Source organism: Phascolarctos cinereus, unplaced genomic scaffold, assembly GCF_003287225.1.
Source record: "Phascolarctos cinereus isolate Bilbo 61053 unplaced genomic scaffold, phaCin_HiC Scaffold_1;HRSCAF=81, whole genome shotgun sequence".
Taxonomy (NCBI): domain Eukaryota; kingdom Metazoa; phylum Chordata; class Mammalia; order Diprotodontia; family Phascolarctidae; genus Phascolarctos; species Phascolarctos cinereus.
In genome coordinates this window covers 104,636,880-104,649,418 of record NW_027555514.1, presented here as the reverse complement: position 1 = coordinate 104,649,418, position 12,539 = coordinate 104,636,880, and the positions used below count along the sequence as shown (strand labels likewise).

The 12,539-nt window shown below is 40.2% G+C and overlaps 1 protein-coding gene across 3 annotated transcripts in view; it reads right to left on the bottom strand.

Moving 5' to 3' along the window:
- ZC3HAV1 (zinc finger CCCH-type containing, antiviral 1) overlaps window positions 1-12,539 on the bottom strand; it is a 96,205-nt gene that overhangs the window by 67,790 nt on the left and 15,876 nt on the right. For all 3 annotated transcript variants that reach the window (XM_020998070.2, XM_020998069.2, XM_020998071.2), the window contains exon 2: window positions 4,525-4,660. In XM_020998070.2, the coding sequence (XP_020853729.1) occupies window positions 4,525-4,660 (136 nt within the window). The remainder of the gene's footprint in view (window positions 1-4,524; window positions 4,661-12,539) is intronic.

Here is a 12,539-nt window from a genome sequence, read left to right as displayed (position 1 = left end):
TCTGTATTTGTTCCTAGAGGCAACAGAAAGCCATGGTGAGGGATGTAGTGGGGTATAGGGGAATGACATCAGATCTGTGCTTTAGGAAAATCACTTTAGTGGCTGGAAGACAGACTGGAGGGGGAAGAGTCTTGAGGCATGCAGACCCACCAGCAGGCTATTGCAATAGTCCAGGCATGAGATGATGAGGGCCTGCACTAGAGTGGTGGCAGTGTCAGAAGACAGAAGGGAGCACATTTAGAAGATGCTGCAAAGGTGAAATCGACAGACCTTAGCAACAGCTTGGATATGGGAGATGACAGATAGTGAGGAATCCATGATGAATCCTACGTTATGAGTCTGAGGGATCGGGAGGATGGTGTTGCCCCAGACCAGGGGTGGGGAGCTTGAGGCCTCGAGGCCACATGTAACCCTCTAGGTGCTCAAGTGCAGCCCTCTGACCAAATCCAAACTTCACAGAACAAATTTCAAAGCTGCACCCCTGCCCTAGACAGTAATAAGGAAGGTAGGAGGAGGGGAAGGTTCTGTTTTGGACATATTGAGTTTAAATGGTCATTGTCCATCTAATTCAAGATGTCTGAAAGGCAGCTGGAGATTCGGGATTAGAGGTCTGCAAAGAGATTGGGGCAGGAAAGACAGATATAAGAATTAGCAACATAGAGATAGCAATTAAATCCACGAGGGCTGATATTGTGATCACCAAGTTTAGTAATATAGAAGAGAAGAGGGCCCAGGGTGTGTCCTGGAAGAGGATCCAGCAAAGGAGACAGAGAAGGACAGATCAGATAGGTAGGAGGAGAACCAAAAGAGGAGTGTCCCGAAAACCTAGAGAGAAGAGAGTCTTTAGGGGGACAGAGTGGTCAGCAGTGTCACAGGCTGCAGAGAGGTCAAAGTGAATGCAGACTGAGAAAAGTCCATTGGATTTGGTAACTAAAAGATTATTAGTTATTCTGGAGAGGGCAGCTTCAATGGAATGATAAGGTTGGAAGACAGGTTGTGAAGAGTTTAGAAGAGAGTGAGAAGAGAGAAAGTGAGGGGACCTAAAGTAGATAGCTTTTTCTAGAAATTTAGCTACGAAGGGCAGAAGAGATAGCAGGAATAGAAGGGTCAAGTGAGGGTTTTTTCAGGATAGGGAAGACATGGACATGTTTGTAGGCAGCAGGGAAGGAGCCAGTAGAGAAGGAGAGATTGAAAATAAGTGAAAGAGTTGGGACAACAGAAGGGGCAATCGGTTGGAGGAGAGGGGATGGAACAGGATCACTTGAACAAGTAGAGGGATTAGCCTCGGTAAGGAGTAAGGCCACTTCATCATGTGAGACAGAGGTGAAGAAAGAGATAGTGGCAGAAAGTATTAGTGACAGGGGGTGTGGATAAGGGGAGAAGAAAAAATTCATGAAAAAAAAAAAGATTTCATGGCAAATGGCCTCCATTTTTTCTTTAAAATATGAAGCAAAGTTCTCAGCTAAGACACTGGGGGAAGGGGAAACATGAGAGGTGTGAAGAGGGGAGAAAAAAATCTGAATCTGTGGAGAGCAGGATAGTGAGTTGCTAAGGGAGGCATGGTAGAACTATAAAATAGCATTGAGGGCTCAACTGAGGTTGTGTAACATAAATTTGAAGTAGACCTAGTCCCAACAATTGCAGGATTTTCTCCACCTTCATTCAGTAGCATGTGTGTAAGCAAGAAGGCAGTGAATGGTTGGGGCAGTCCAAAGCTAAGGCTTGGTTGGGTATAACTGGCAATATGATAAGGCGGCTAGGGATTCAAGACAGGAGAACAGTGTAGAGTTAAATTAGTTCACCAGGAAGTCAAGACAGGTAGAAGAGGAGAGACTGGCTAGTGAAGGGGAGATGGCCTGGGAAGGAATTGAGGGGTCAAAGGATGGGAGGTCATGGTGCAGATGATGAGTAGGGTTATGTAAAGGAAAGCAGAGGGAGAGGTGAAAAGCCAATAGAGTACGGTCAGGTAAGGGGTAAACAATCTTTTAAAGAGTAGATAACACTGATATTGATAAGTGTAAAGGCAGTGTGGTATAGTGGAAAGAGTGTTAGACTTGGAGTTGGACAGATCTGAATTCGAATCGCGACTCTGACACTTGTTGTGTGCCTTTAAGCAATTTATTTCTGAGCCTCAGAGACTTCAAATTTGTAACACAGGTAACGTGCACTGCCATCACAAGGTATTGGGAGGAAAGCACTTAGTAAGCTTGAAAGTGTTATAAAAATCAATGGGCATTTATTAAGTGCCTGCTATGTGCCAGCTGCCACGCTAGCACTCGGGAAACAAAGGCAAAAATGAACATAGTCCTTGGCCTCACAAAGCTTACAGTCCAGCCAGCACAGACAACAAGTAAGCTGGCATTTAGAGCCATCATCTTTTTCGATCCCATAACTACCCAGGTGAGGTATTACTAGCCTCATTTTACAGACAGAAGAAAATAAGGTAACAGAAAGATAGTGTGACTTATCCAAAGTCACCCCTAATGAGACAGGGAACCGAAAAGTCAGGTCATCTGCTTCTCAATCCAATGCTCTTTCTTTTACATAAGAGCATCCACTTTCCTGGAGGGGTATGCCAAGTCTTGAAGCACTGAGTAGGACAACAACCAAATTATCAATGAAATTACTCCCAGAGAAGAAGTTAAAAGATGAAGAACCTTAGAATATGAGGTATTTCCCACCCATATGTACACGTAGGCAAAGTTCCCAACCAACCTTAGTATGTGGGCAGAGGTGTGGCTTAGGATACTCTTGGCACCAAAGTGAGTTAAATGGATGGTCATGAGGAGAGGGGCCAAGAATATTTTATCACAAGCCCCATCCCACTTACTCAACTACAAACACTGCTAATGCACACCTCTTCCCACTACCCTGGTTATTATATACTCAAATTTTTGCCATCTGTCCCTTTGGGCACATGTGTCAGAGGGCTGACAGACAGGAACATGTAGATTCTAATAGGAGGAAATAAGCATGAATTAAAAATCCAGATTCTCCTGATGATCTTGTTAGTGTCTTGTCATGAAATGGGCTTAAAATGCTTACTACCTTAGAAAGAACTCTGAGCAGTGCAAAGATCAACCACAGTGTCCAAGGACCACTACAGAAGGCATGCTACCCACCTCTTGACAGAGGGGTCATGGCCTGAGGGAGGAGAAGAAGGCATGTTTTTTGTACATAGCCAATTTCGAAAATTTTATTTTGCTTGACTATACATATGTTACAAGGGTTTGGTTTGGTGTTTCCCCAATCACTGTGGTTGTTCAGCCTTTATTTACAAAAAGGACTAATGTCATCATGGGGTGATGTGTTGACTTGCACATGAACTGAATTTGAAGGAAGCAGAGTTGCAAAAAGTCATCAGCCTCACTCTCTCTTCTACAGTCACTGAAATCCAGTGGCAAGAAAAAAGTCAAATTTCCCCAATGGGGGGGTAAGGGTAGAAGGGAGAGAAAATAGATTTTTGTTCACTGAAATTTTTTTAACTTAAAAATAAAATGTTTTGCAAACTATAAAAAAATGTTCACTAAACTATAACCCAATTTAAGACTATGGCCTTCAAAGTCTTCAATCATTCCCACTCACTCTTGTTCTTCAAGTTGGCCATCATTGATTCTCCTGTTAATTTTCTTTTTTGTTTTATTTTATTTCATTTTTTCACAATCGGGGTTAAGTGATTTGCCCATGGTCACATAAACTAGTAAGTATTTGAGCACACATTTGAACTCAGGTCCTCCTGACTACAGGGCGGGTACTCTATCCACTATTCCACCTAGCTGCCCCTCCCGTTAATTTTCTTTAACTGCTTTGTTCACCATCTTTGTCACTCATTCCCTCCTGACCTATCTTCATATGTCTCTGCCAGCGTCCTTTCCTATGGGAAGCTTTTAAAATCCACAATCTTCCCTTTTACAAGTTTCCCACATAAAAAGCCAATGTAAGGGTGGCTTCTTCTAGGAAGCCTTCCTTGATTACAACTGAGGAAATCATTCCTATTGTATCCTCAAAGTGCTATAGATTTCTTAACAGGCTTGGGGTATGGAAGGGCTGGGAGTCCTATGATCGTGAACAACAGTCTTAAGAATGCTGAAAACTCCTCAACCTCCAAACCACTCATCAGCCCTGACTTCTCCAAAGGAACTAAATCAAAGCCAGGGGACTCTGACTATAGTGTCTCCCTATAAACTTCCAGAACCTTTAAGATGAGTCTTATTTTGGCAGGGGTGGGGAGTGGGGGGTGCTTTTACTTTTTTTTCTGTTACTTTTACCTTTTTTTTTTTTTTTGCTAGGTAATGGGGGTAAGTGACTTGCTCAGGGTCACATAGCTAGTGTCAAGTATCTGAGGCTGGATTTGAACTCAGGTCCTCCTGACTCCAGGGCTGGTGCTCTATCCACTGCGCCACCTAGCTGCCCCCATTTACATTTACTTTTGTCCCTCCCGAACAATACCTTCCTTGAAACAACCCATGGCATTTCTACGAAGTAATGTCTGCTCAGGCTTGGTGTTGAGGAACTGTGACTTACATCAGGAAGGAAAAAGGAGTCACTCTGGGGAAGGAGAACGGCCAGCTCATTTTTGGTGAGTCCAGAAAGATCATGCTTTTTCAGGATTTTGATGTTCTTTTCTGAATGAATTTCATGGGAGTATTTACAATAATCTCTGAAAAGAAAAAGACAATAATGATCTTAGTAGTAGTAGTAATAGTAGTAGTAGTAGCAGCAGCAGCAGCTAGCATTTCTATAGTGCTTACTACATGGCAGGCATAGTGCTAAGTACTTTACAAAAATCCTCACAATAACCCTGGGGAATAGGGGATATTATCATCTTTATTTTGCAGTTGAGACAACTGAGGCAAACAAGGGTTAAATAACCTGCCCAAGGTTACACAGCTAGTTATAACATAGCAATAATTCCACCTCTGCCATATGAAGCCCACAGAGAAGATACATCAGAGGAAGTTTAAGAGCTCAAGTCCACCTGGCTCCTTGAGGACTTCTACCAGAGGAAGGCCTTACTTTGAGGAAATCCTGTAAAAATGCAACTCACAAAACAGATAAGATCTGGGGATGAAGGCAGAAAGGGAAGAAATATACTTTTTAGATCACAGAAGAAATATATGCAATTTATAAAAGAAAGGACTCCTTAAAATAACATCTTCTCTACTGGAGGTAATAAGGAGCCCCTGGAATTTATTAAAGGGGAAGAGGTGACATGCTTTTGAGGAAAATCACTTAAGTGGGTTAGTGGAAGATGGAGTTGAACCCATGACTCAGTTGCTCAGGATTAGACTTGGCTTAAGGCTGTAAATATTTGATAAGTATTTGATGAATCGAACTCTGGGATTTTCATTTTGAATGCAATTAGCCATCCCAGGGGACAGAACCTGTAACCACTAATTACTGGTTTCTTATTTTAGGCAAGTCCTCATAAACAGGAAGTTTCACATGGGGAAAGACGTTGTCTTTTCTAACTTTTGTATCTCTTTTACACTTTCCAAGTTCCTATTATAGGGGATCTTCATGTATAAAGTGCCTTAGTTAAGTGATGGATTAAGCCAAAGTCTTAACCTCTCTAAGGGCCTCAATGCCCTCCTCTGTGAAATGAGTAAGTTGGACTAGGTACCTCTGAGCAGCTCTAACATTTCGGGACTTTAGGATTCTACACGTCCAAGTTTAAACAGAGCCAGGCAGTCTTCACGGCTGCCTCTGGGTCCTTTTGGCTGGCTGGAGCTATGATAATGACTAACCAAAGAACAGGAATTGTGCTGATTAGCCTAGAACCATACAGGCTCCAGGCTATTTTTTTTTAAAGCTATATGGGAACAAGATGACACCTACAATGCCAGATATTGTTTTGGAAACACAGCAGAGTTACTGAACCCCACCCTTTAACCCTAAGCCTCAGCGAATGCAAAATAATTTGCTGTTAAAATACCTAGTAAATTTGACTTTTAAAAATAATGCTCCCTATATCTAGTGACATCCAACTCTCTTCTTAAAGAAAGTCTTCATGCACAGACATGAAACTTCTTAGTATTCTATATGCCTATATTCTCTTTAATTTCTTGATTCAGATTGATATCTTCCAACATAATTTTAACCATCTTCCTCTACATCAACCTTTATTTTAAAGCAGGGGTTTACTGTGTGTATACGTACGTGCAAGTGCATACACAAGCATACAGTCTGGTGAAATCTATGGACCCCTTCTCAGAATAATCTTTTCAAATGTATTGAGAGAAATTATTATTTCTCTCTTGTATTTAATAACTAATTATTAAATTAGGACCAAGGGCTTTCCCCTTTTCTACTCCCTCATTCAGAAATCAGGGCTGATACTGAGAGGTTGAGAACTCAGATTTGTTCAAAAGGTAAAGTTAGGAGAATTGATGGATTCCGGCCTATTGTGTCTTACTCAGACAAGTCTGGGAAAATGTGGATTCTCCTTTGGTCAGACAGGCAATATGGATACAGATAATTCTCTTTGACCAAAACTGGGTGATCAGTCATGTTCCCCAACCCCTCAGTAGAATAAGCCCGCCTCTCATTATAATATTTATTCTTCTCATTACTTGTTAACCAGTTGAAGTTGATTTCCACCTTCAGGTATACACCCTTTTCCAAAGGCTTTATAAGTACTGAAGATTTCACAAGTTAGGTCTCCTTGGTCATGGAGAGGACAAATGAGCCCTTTTTGTTAACACACTTGTTAGCAGCGGTTGATAAAACTGATTATAATTTACCCAGAAACCTTGTCTCTTGAAAATTTTTACTGTAGACAGTATAAAATAAAATATATTAGATTGCAAAGGAAATCATTTATACTGAAATGCAGTTATAAAACTACTTTTAAAAAAGCTTTTTGTTTGTTTTTTCTTTTTGGTTTGTGTTCTCTTTTGCGGCATGGCTAATATGGAAATTTTTGCATGACTGCACAGGTACATTTTATATTAAAGTGCCTGCCTTCTGAATTTGGAACTCAAAACTTTAAGTAAACGAATAAAAACTTTTTTGTTATTTGTTTGTTTTTTTGTAAAGAGTCTATTACATGCCACCAGACACTAAAAATACATTCTCTGCCTTCTAGGAAATTACTCTCTATTGGTCAGTCAATGAGCATTTATTAAGTTCCTACTATGTGCCAGGCACTGTGATGGGCTATCAGGGTAAATAACATGTACACATATAATGCAAAGTAATGGGGAATGGCAAGGGGAGGGGTGGGAGGATGACACCAGATGGGGAAAATCAGGTAAAGGGATAGAGGAAGTGCCTTTCAGCACAGGCTAGGTGGCTGGACCAGAGAGTGCATGAAGGGCAGTCATATGTAATGAGTATGAAAAGTAAGCTGCAGCCAGATCGGGAAGGGCGTTAAATTCTAGAAAAAGAAGTTTGTATTTTATCCTGAGGGCAACAAGGACCCACTGCAATTTATTGAATGTGATCAGGCTTTAGGACTATAGCTCTGGCAGCTATGCAGGATGACATGGACAGGAGAGGTTAAAGGCAGGGGGACCAATTGGGGTACATCAGTGGTGCCAAACTCAAATAGAAACTGAGGCCACTAAACCATACATAAAGAACCCTGCAGGCCACATAATTGTAGAAAACCACATATTTATATATTTCTCTTTTTATTAATTTATTTATATTGTTAAACACTTCCCAACTGCGTTTTCATAGGATTCAGGCAGCACTGGGAGGGAGTGTTGTGGGCTGTGTTTCACAGCTCTGGGGTAGCTATTGCAATGAAGCAAGTAGGAGCTGATAAGGGCCCCTAATTAGGGTGATGGCTGTATCAGTAGAGGGAAGGAATGGATATGAAAGATATTGTGGGCGTAGCAGAATTTAGCTTTCTTTAAGTCTTCCGAAACTCTCCTTAATTCCAGTGCCTTCTCTCTGTTAATTACTTCCTATTTCTCCTATATTTAGCTTGCTTTGTATATATTTATTTGCATGTTGTCTTCATTAGACTCCAAATTCATTGAGGGTAGGGACTGTCTTTTGCCTCTTTTTGTATCCTCAGTACTTAGCAAAGGGCCTGGAACATAGCAGTAACTTAATAAATAGCTATTGATTGGTTTATAGAACTGACAAGACTTGACTGACAATTAATTGGATATATGGGGAGTAGGGAGAGAGGAAATCAAAGATGACTCGGAAGCTGCCAACTTACACAAACAAAAGGTTTTCCAAAGAAATGAAGAAGGTTGGAAGAGTTGAGATTTGTGGGAGGGGAGGAGAACATAAATTCTATTGTAAACATATGAAGCTTGATATGTGTATGAGCATTCAGCTTGGAGCTCAAGAAAGAATCTAATAATTCTTGCTATCTCATATCAACTTCTAAATTATTTTTCTATTATATTAATAACCAATCATTAAAAAAGCTTTTTCTTTTTATTTCCTTATTCAAGGACTCTAAAGAACAAGGCTAACAAACGAGACTGCCCAGATCCTTGGGGAACACGCTCCTTGATATTGAGCAGGACCCCACCCATAGAAGACCATATTTCTGTTTAGAGTGTACATAGAATCTAATCTAGGTGAATTCCAATCCCAAAGCATCAAGTCTATGCCCTCGTACAGCCCTCCACCACTGGAATTTAGGGTGCTCTGATTCTAAAATCACCAAATAGAAATTAAATACATTTAATAATTTTTATGTATTTATATTTTAAATTTTAATTTAAAGTATATTGTATATTTTCCTATATTTATTATTTATATATTTAAACCAATTTTACATATTTTAATACATTATTTGTATATTTCAAATGTTTTCTATATTTTTAATCTAATTATTATTTATATATTTAAAATATAAAACAAATTCTAAAAGCACTGTGAGTGCCATAAGTGACAGCAGAAAGTGAGAGACCCTTCTAGAGCAGAGGTTCTCAAAAATGTGGTCAGGGATCCCTGGAGGTTCCCCTACTCAAAGGTCAAAGCTGTCTTCCTACTGGGGCAGCTAGATGGTGCACTGGATAGAGCACCGGCCCTGAAGTCAGGAGGACCTGAGTTCAAATCCGGCCTCAGACCAAACACTTAACACTAGCTGTGTGACCCTGGGCAAATCACTTAACCCCAATTGCCTAAATAAAAACAAAAACAAACAAACAAAAAAGCTGTCTTCCTATTAATAGGAAAAATATTTTGAGTTCAAATACAGCAAATATCAATAGATGAACAATGACTTATTTTAACTGCCTGCCAGAAATTCTAACATGCTAAAGTTTTGCTTTAACCTGTGCAGAGGACTTAATACTTTATCTTTCTTACCCCACAGACCAGAGGGGAGGAAGGTCTGGGCTAACTTCTCTTCTCTGGCTCAGCTAATAAGAGAACACACAAGTACTTTTTGTACTCTTCCCTCTTCCATTACGCAAAAAGAAAAAATTCCTGTGTAAAGTTCACCAATGACATCTATTTGGAACAAAGTGAAGTCTAGGGCTGGAGACAGCTTTTGACAGAAGTACTTGGAGCTGGAAAAAAGAAGCAATATTTGTCTTGAATATTTATAAAGAACTTAACTTTGCCTTTCTTTGTAATTCTATGTGAAGATTAGAAAATTCATTAAGTAATTATTTAAGGTAAATATCACATAATTTCTTAACACATTTTCCTAGCATTATGAAAGTGACAAATGAAGGCTGTATGTATGTGTGTGTATGTATATGTATATGTATGTATATACACATAAATATACAAAATAAGACAGGATATATACGTAGACATATACATATATCCTGCTTTATTTTGTACATTCACATACACATACATATATACATACATATTGAAATTTAATGATTTTGTTTCTGAAGTGCATTTCTTTTGTGTGTGTGCGTATGTGTATACATATATACATACACACATATATACAGAGAGAGAGAGAGAGAGAGAGAGAGAGAGAGAGACTATAACTGCCTATTGGACATTTCTTTTTCATTCTATATACATAGAATGAAAAATAAGTGTGATTTAGAAACAGAAAATCAGTCATTTAATTTCAATTCTCAAGGGCCCAGTAAGCACAAATCACTGCCAGGGACTTGGCGTACAAAGATGACAAGCTTCAAAAATGATAAGCAAACCTAAAACCATCAGTCCAGGTCCCATTCACAACGTCCTGATTGAAATGCAACCCCAAAATCAAAGAGCAGGTTTGCAGGAATCCAGCAAAAACAAGACAAAGAGGGAGCAGCTGGATGGCGCAGTGGGTAAAGCTCCGGCCTTGGAGTCAGGAGGACCTGAGTTCAAATCTGGCCTTAGATACTTGACACTTACTAGCTGTGTGACCCTGGGCAAGTCACTTAACCCGGACTGCCTCACCAACAAAAGCAAAAAACAAAACAAAACAAACAAACAAGCCAAAGAATAAAGCAAATACAAACAAAGGCAGGTATTTTCAAAGAACGAACAACAACTGCAAAAAGACACACAAGAATGTCCAAGAGACATTCTGCCTGTATAATGCTGTCGAGGAAAACAGAGTCTGTAAAGACCAGAACTGACACAGCAGAATGTTGTTTAGCCATTTTTCAGTCCTGCTCGACTTTTCACGATCCCATTTGGGGTTTTCTTGGCAACAATACAGGAGTGGTTTGCCACTTCTCCTTTTCTAGCTCATTTTACAGATGAGGAAACCAAGGCAAAAAGGGTTAAGAGACTTGTCCAGGGTCACACAGCTAGTAAATGTCTGAGTCTGGATTTCAATTCACAAAGATGAGACTTCCTGATGACAAGCCTGCTGCTCTGTCCACTGTGCCACCTAGCTGCCTAGAGGAAATGAAGCAAGAGTGATTCCATTTGGGGTTTTGAAAAGTTTTAGATGGCCAAGGACCATTCATGAGACAGTCAATCAGGTAATTTAGCACCTGCCATATACCAAGAGCTGATATGCCTGGTTTGAAATGTCCAACAGGCAGTTCAAATATGAAAATTCACTTTTCTTGTTGACTCATTCCCCCTCCTTTGGTACCTGTTTGCAAATCAACCCTCTTTCATCTGTTTTGGTTTTTTTTCATTTCTCAGTTTTCCCTTGCCTACAATCAACACCTGTTCATGTATTTTCAGTGTTTGTCTACTTTGTTTTGCTATGGCGAAGCTGGGCGACGCTGTACTTAGAGCACTGGGCCTGGAGTCAGGAAGACTCCTCTTCATGAGTTCAAATCCAGCCTTCTCATCCTTAGCATAGTACCTGGCACATAGTAAGGGCTTAAAAAAATGACTGACCTGGCCTTCTATTTTTCATATACCTTAGAAGTTTCCTTCAAGACTCAAGTCCCACCTTCTTCTACATAAAACCTTTCCTGATTTTCCCCAGCTATTAACATCCTCCTCCTCCTTAAATCACCTTATATTGGTTTTGTATACACCTCTATGTGTACACATTATCTCCCTCGATCGAATTTAAGATCTTTGAGGATGGCATGTTTTCACTTTTGGTTTTGTTTCTCCAGTGCTTACTTACTCACACAGCAGGCACTTAATAAACACTCGTTGCTCAATGGATAGACTGATTTTTTTCCAGAAGCATCAAAGTGTAAATAGCTCATTCAACTCAATTTGGCATACATTTATTTATTAGGCACCTACTGCGTGCTAATAATGGAGGAAGAGAAGGAGGAGGAGAAGAAGAAGCTGAAGCAAAAGCAGAAGCGGAGATGGAGGACAGCTTACTGGAAAGGAATATTATACATGTTCACACAAATTAGAAAGTACCATATGTACACACATAAAATAATACAAAATTATTTCAAGAGGGAAAGACTGCCAGTAACTGGGGGGAATTGATAAAGGTTTTATGATAGTTCTTGGCACCTGAGATGTGCTTCAAAAGGAAGCTAAGGATTTTTCAAGGTGGAAATGAGGAGGGAGAGCATGCTGGATGACATGGAAGACCATCCCTGCAAAGGCAAAAACAAAAGCTAAAAACAGCCCCTGTGCTCAACATACATTTATTGGGAGATATCACAAGCAAAAAAACAGGAGAAATAATAAAACTGTGGTTTTATTTGGTTGGAGAATGCTCTATGGTGGGCAAAAATGCTCTATTTTCTGTGGGCAAATATTTTTTCCTCTATAAAAACAGGAGTCCAGCAAGGGATCTGATTACTCAATGATGAGTCATATACCTGTAGGAAAGTAAGTAGGAGCAAGTAGGAGCCCAGACGGGAAGAGGTGTTGTTCACAAACCCCAGAATGCATCTGCTATCTTAGCTCTCAAGGAGTTGAGGTTCTGACATAGGAATTTGGTAGTAGACTTTCACAGCCTTGGTTGGAACAAGAATAAGTTCAGTGTGGCTCCAGAAAGCAGCCTGGGGGTCGCTATGCTCAAGGGAAGGGATCATGGCAGCCTTGACCCCAGGGAACCAGTCATCAGACATCTACAGAAGAGAGGATAGGGTTGAAAAGCTAACTTAGTCATAATCGAACTCCCCATTGCATCCTTTAGTTCAGACAAACTATGCAGCCCTACAAAGACAGTGGTAAAAGAGCTTCCAAAGACCAGAGACATTGACCTCTATAAGAGGTAG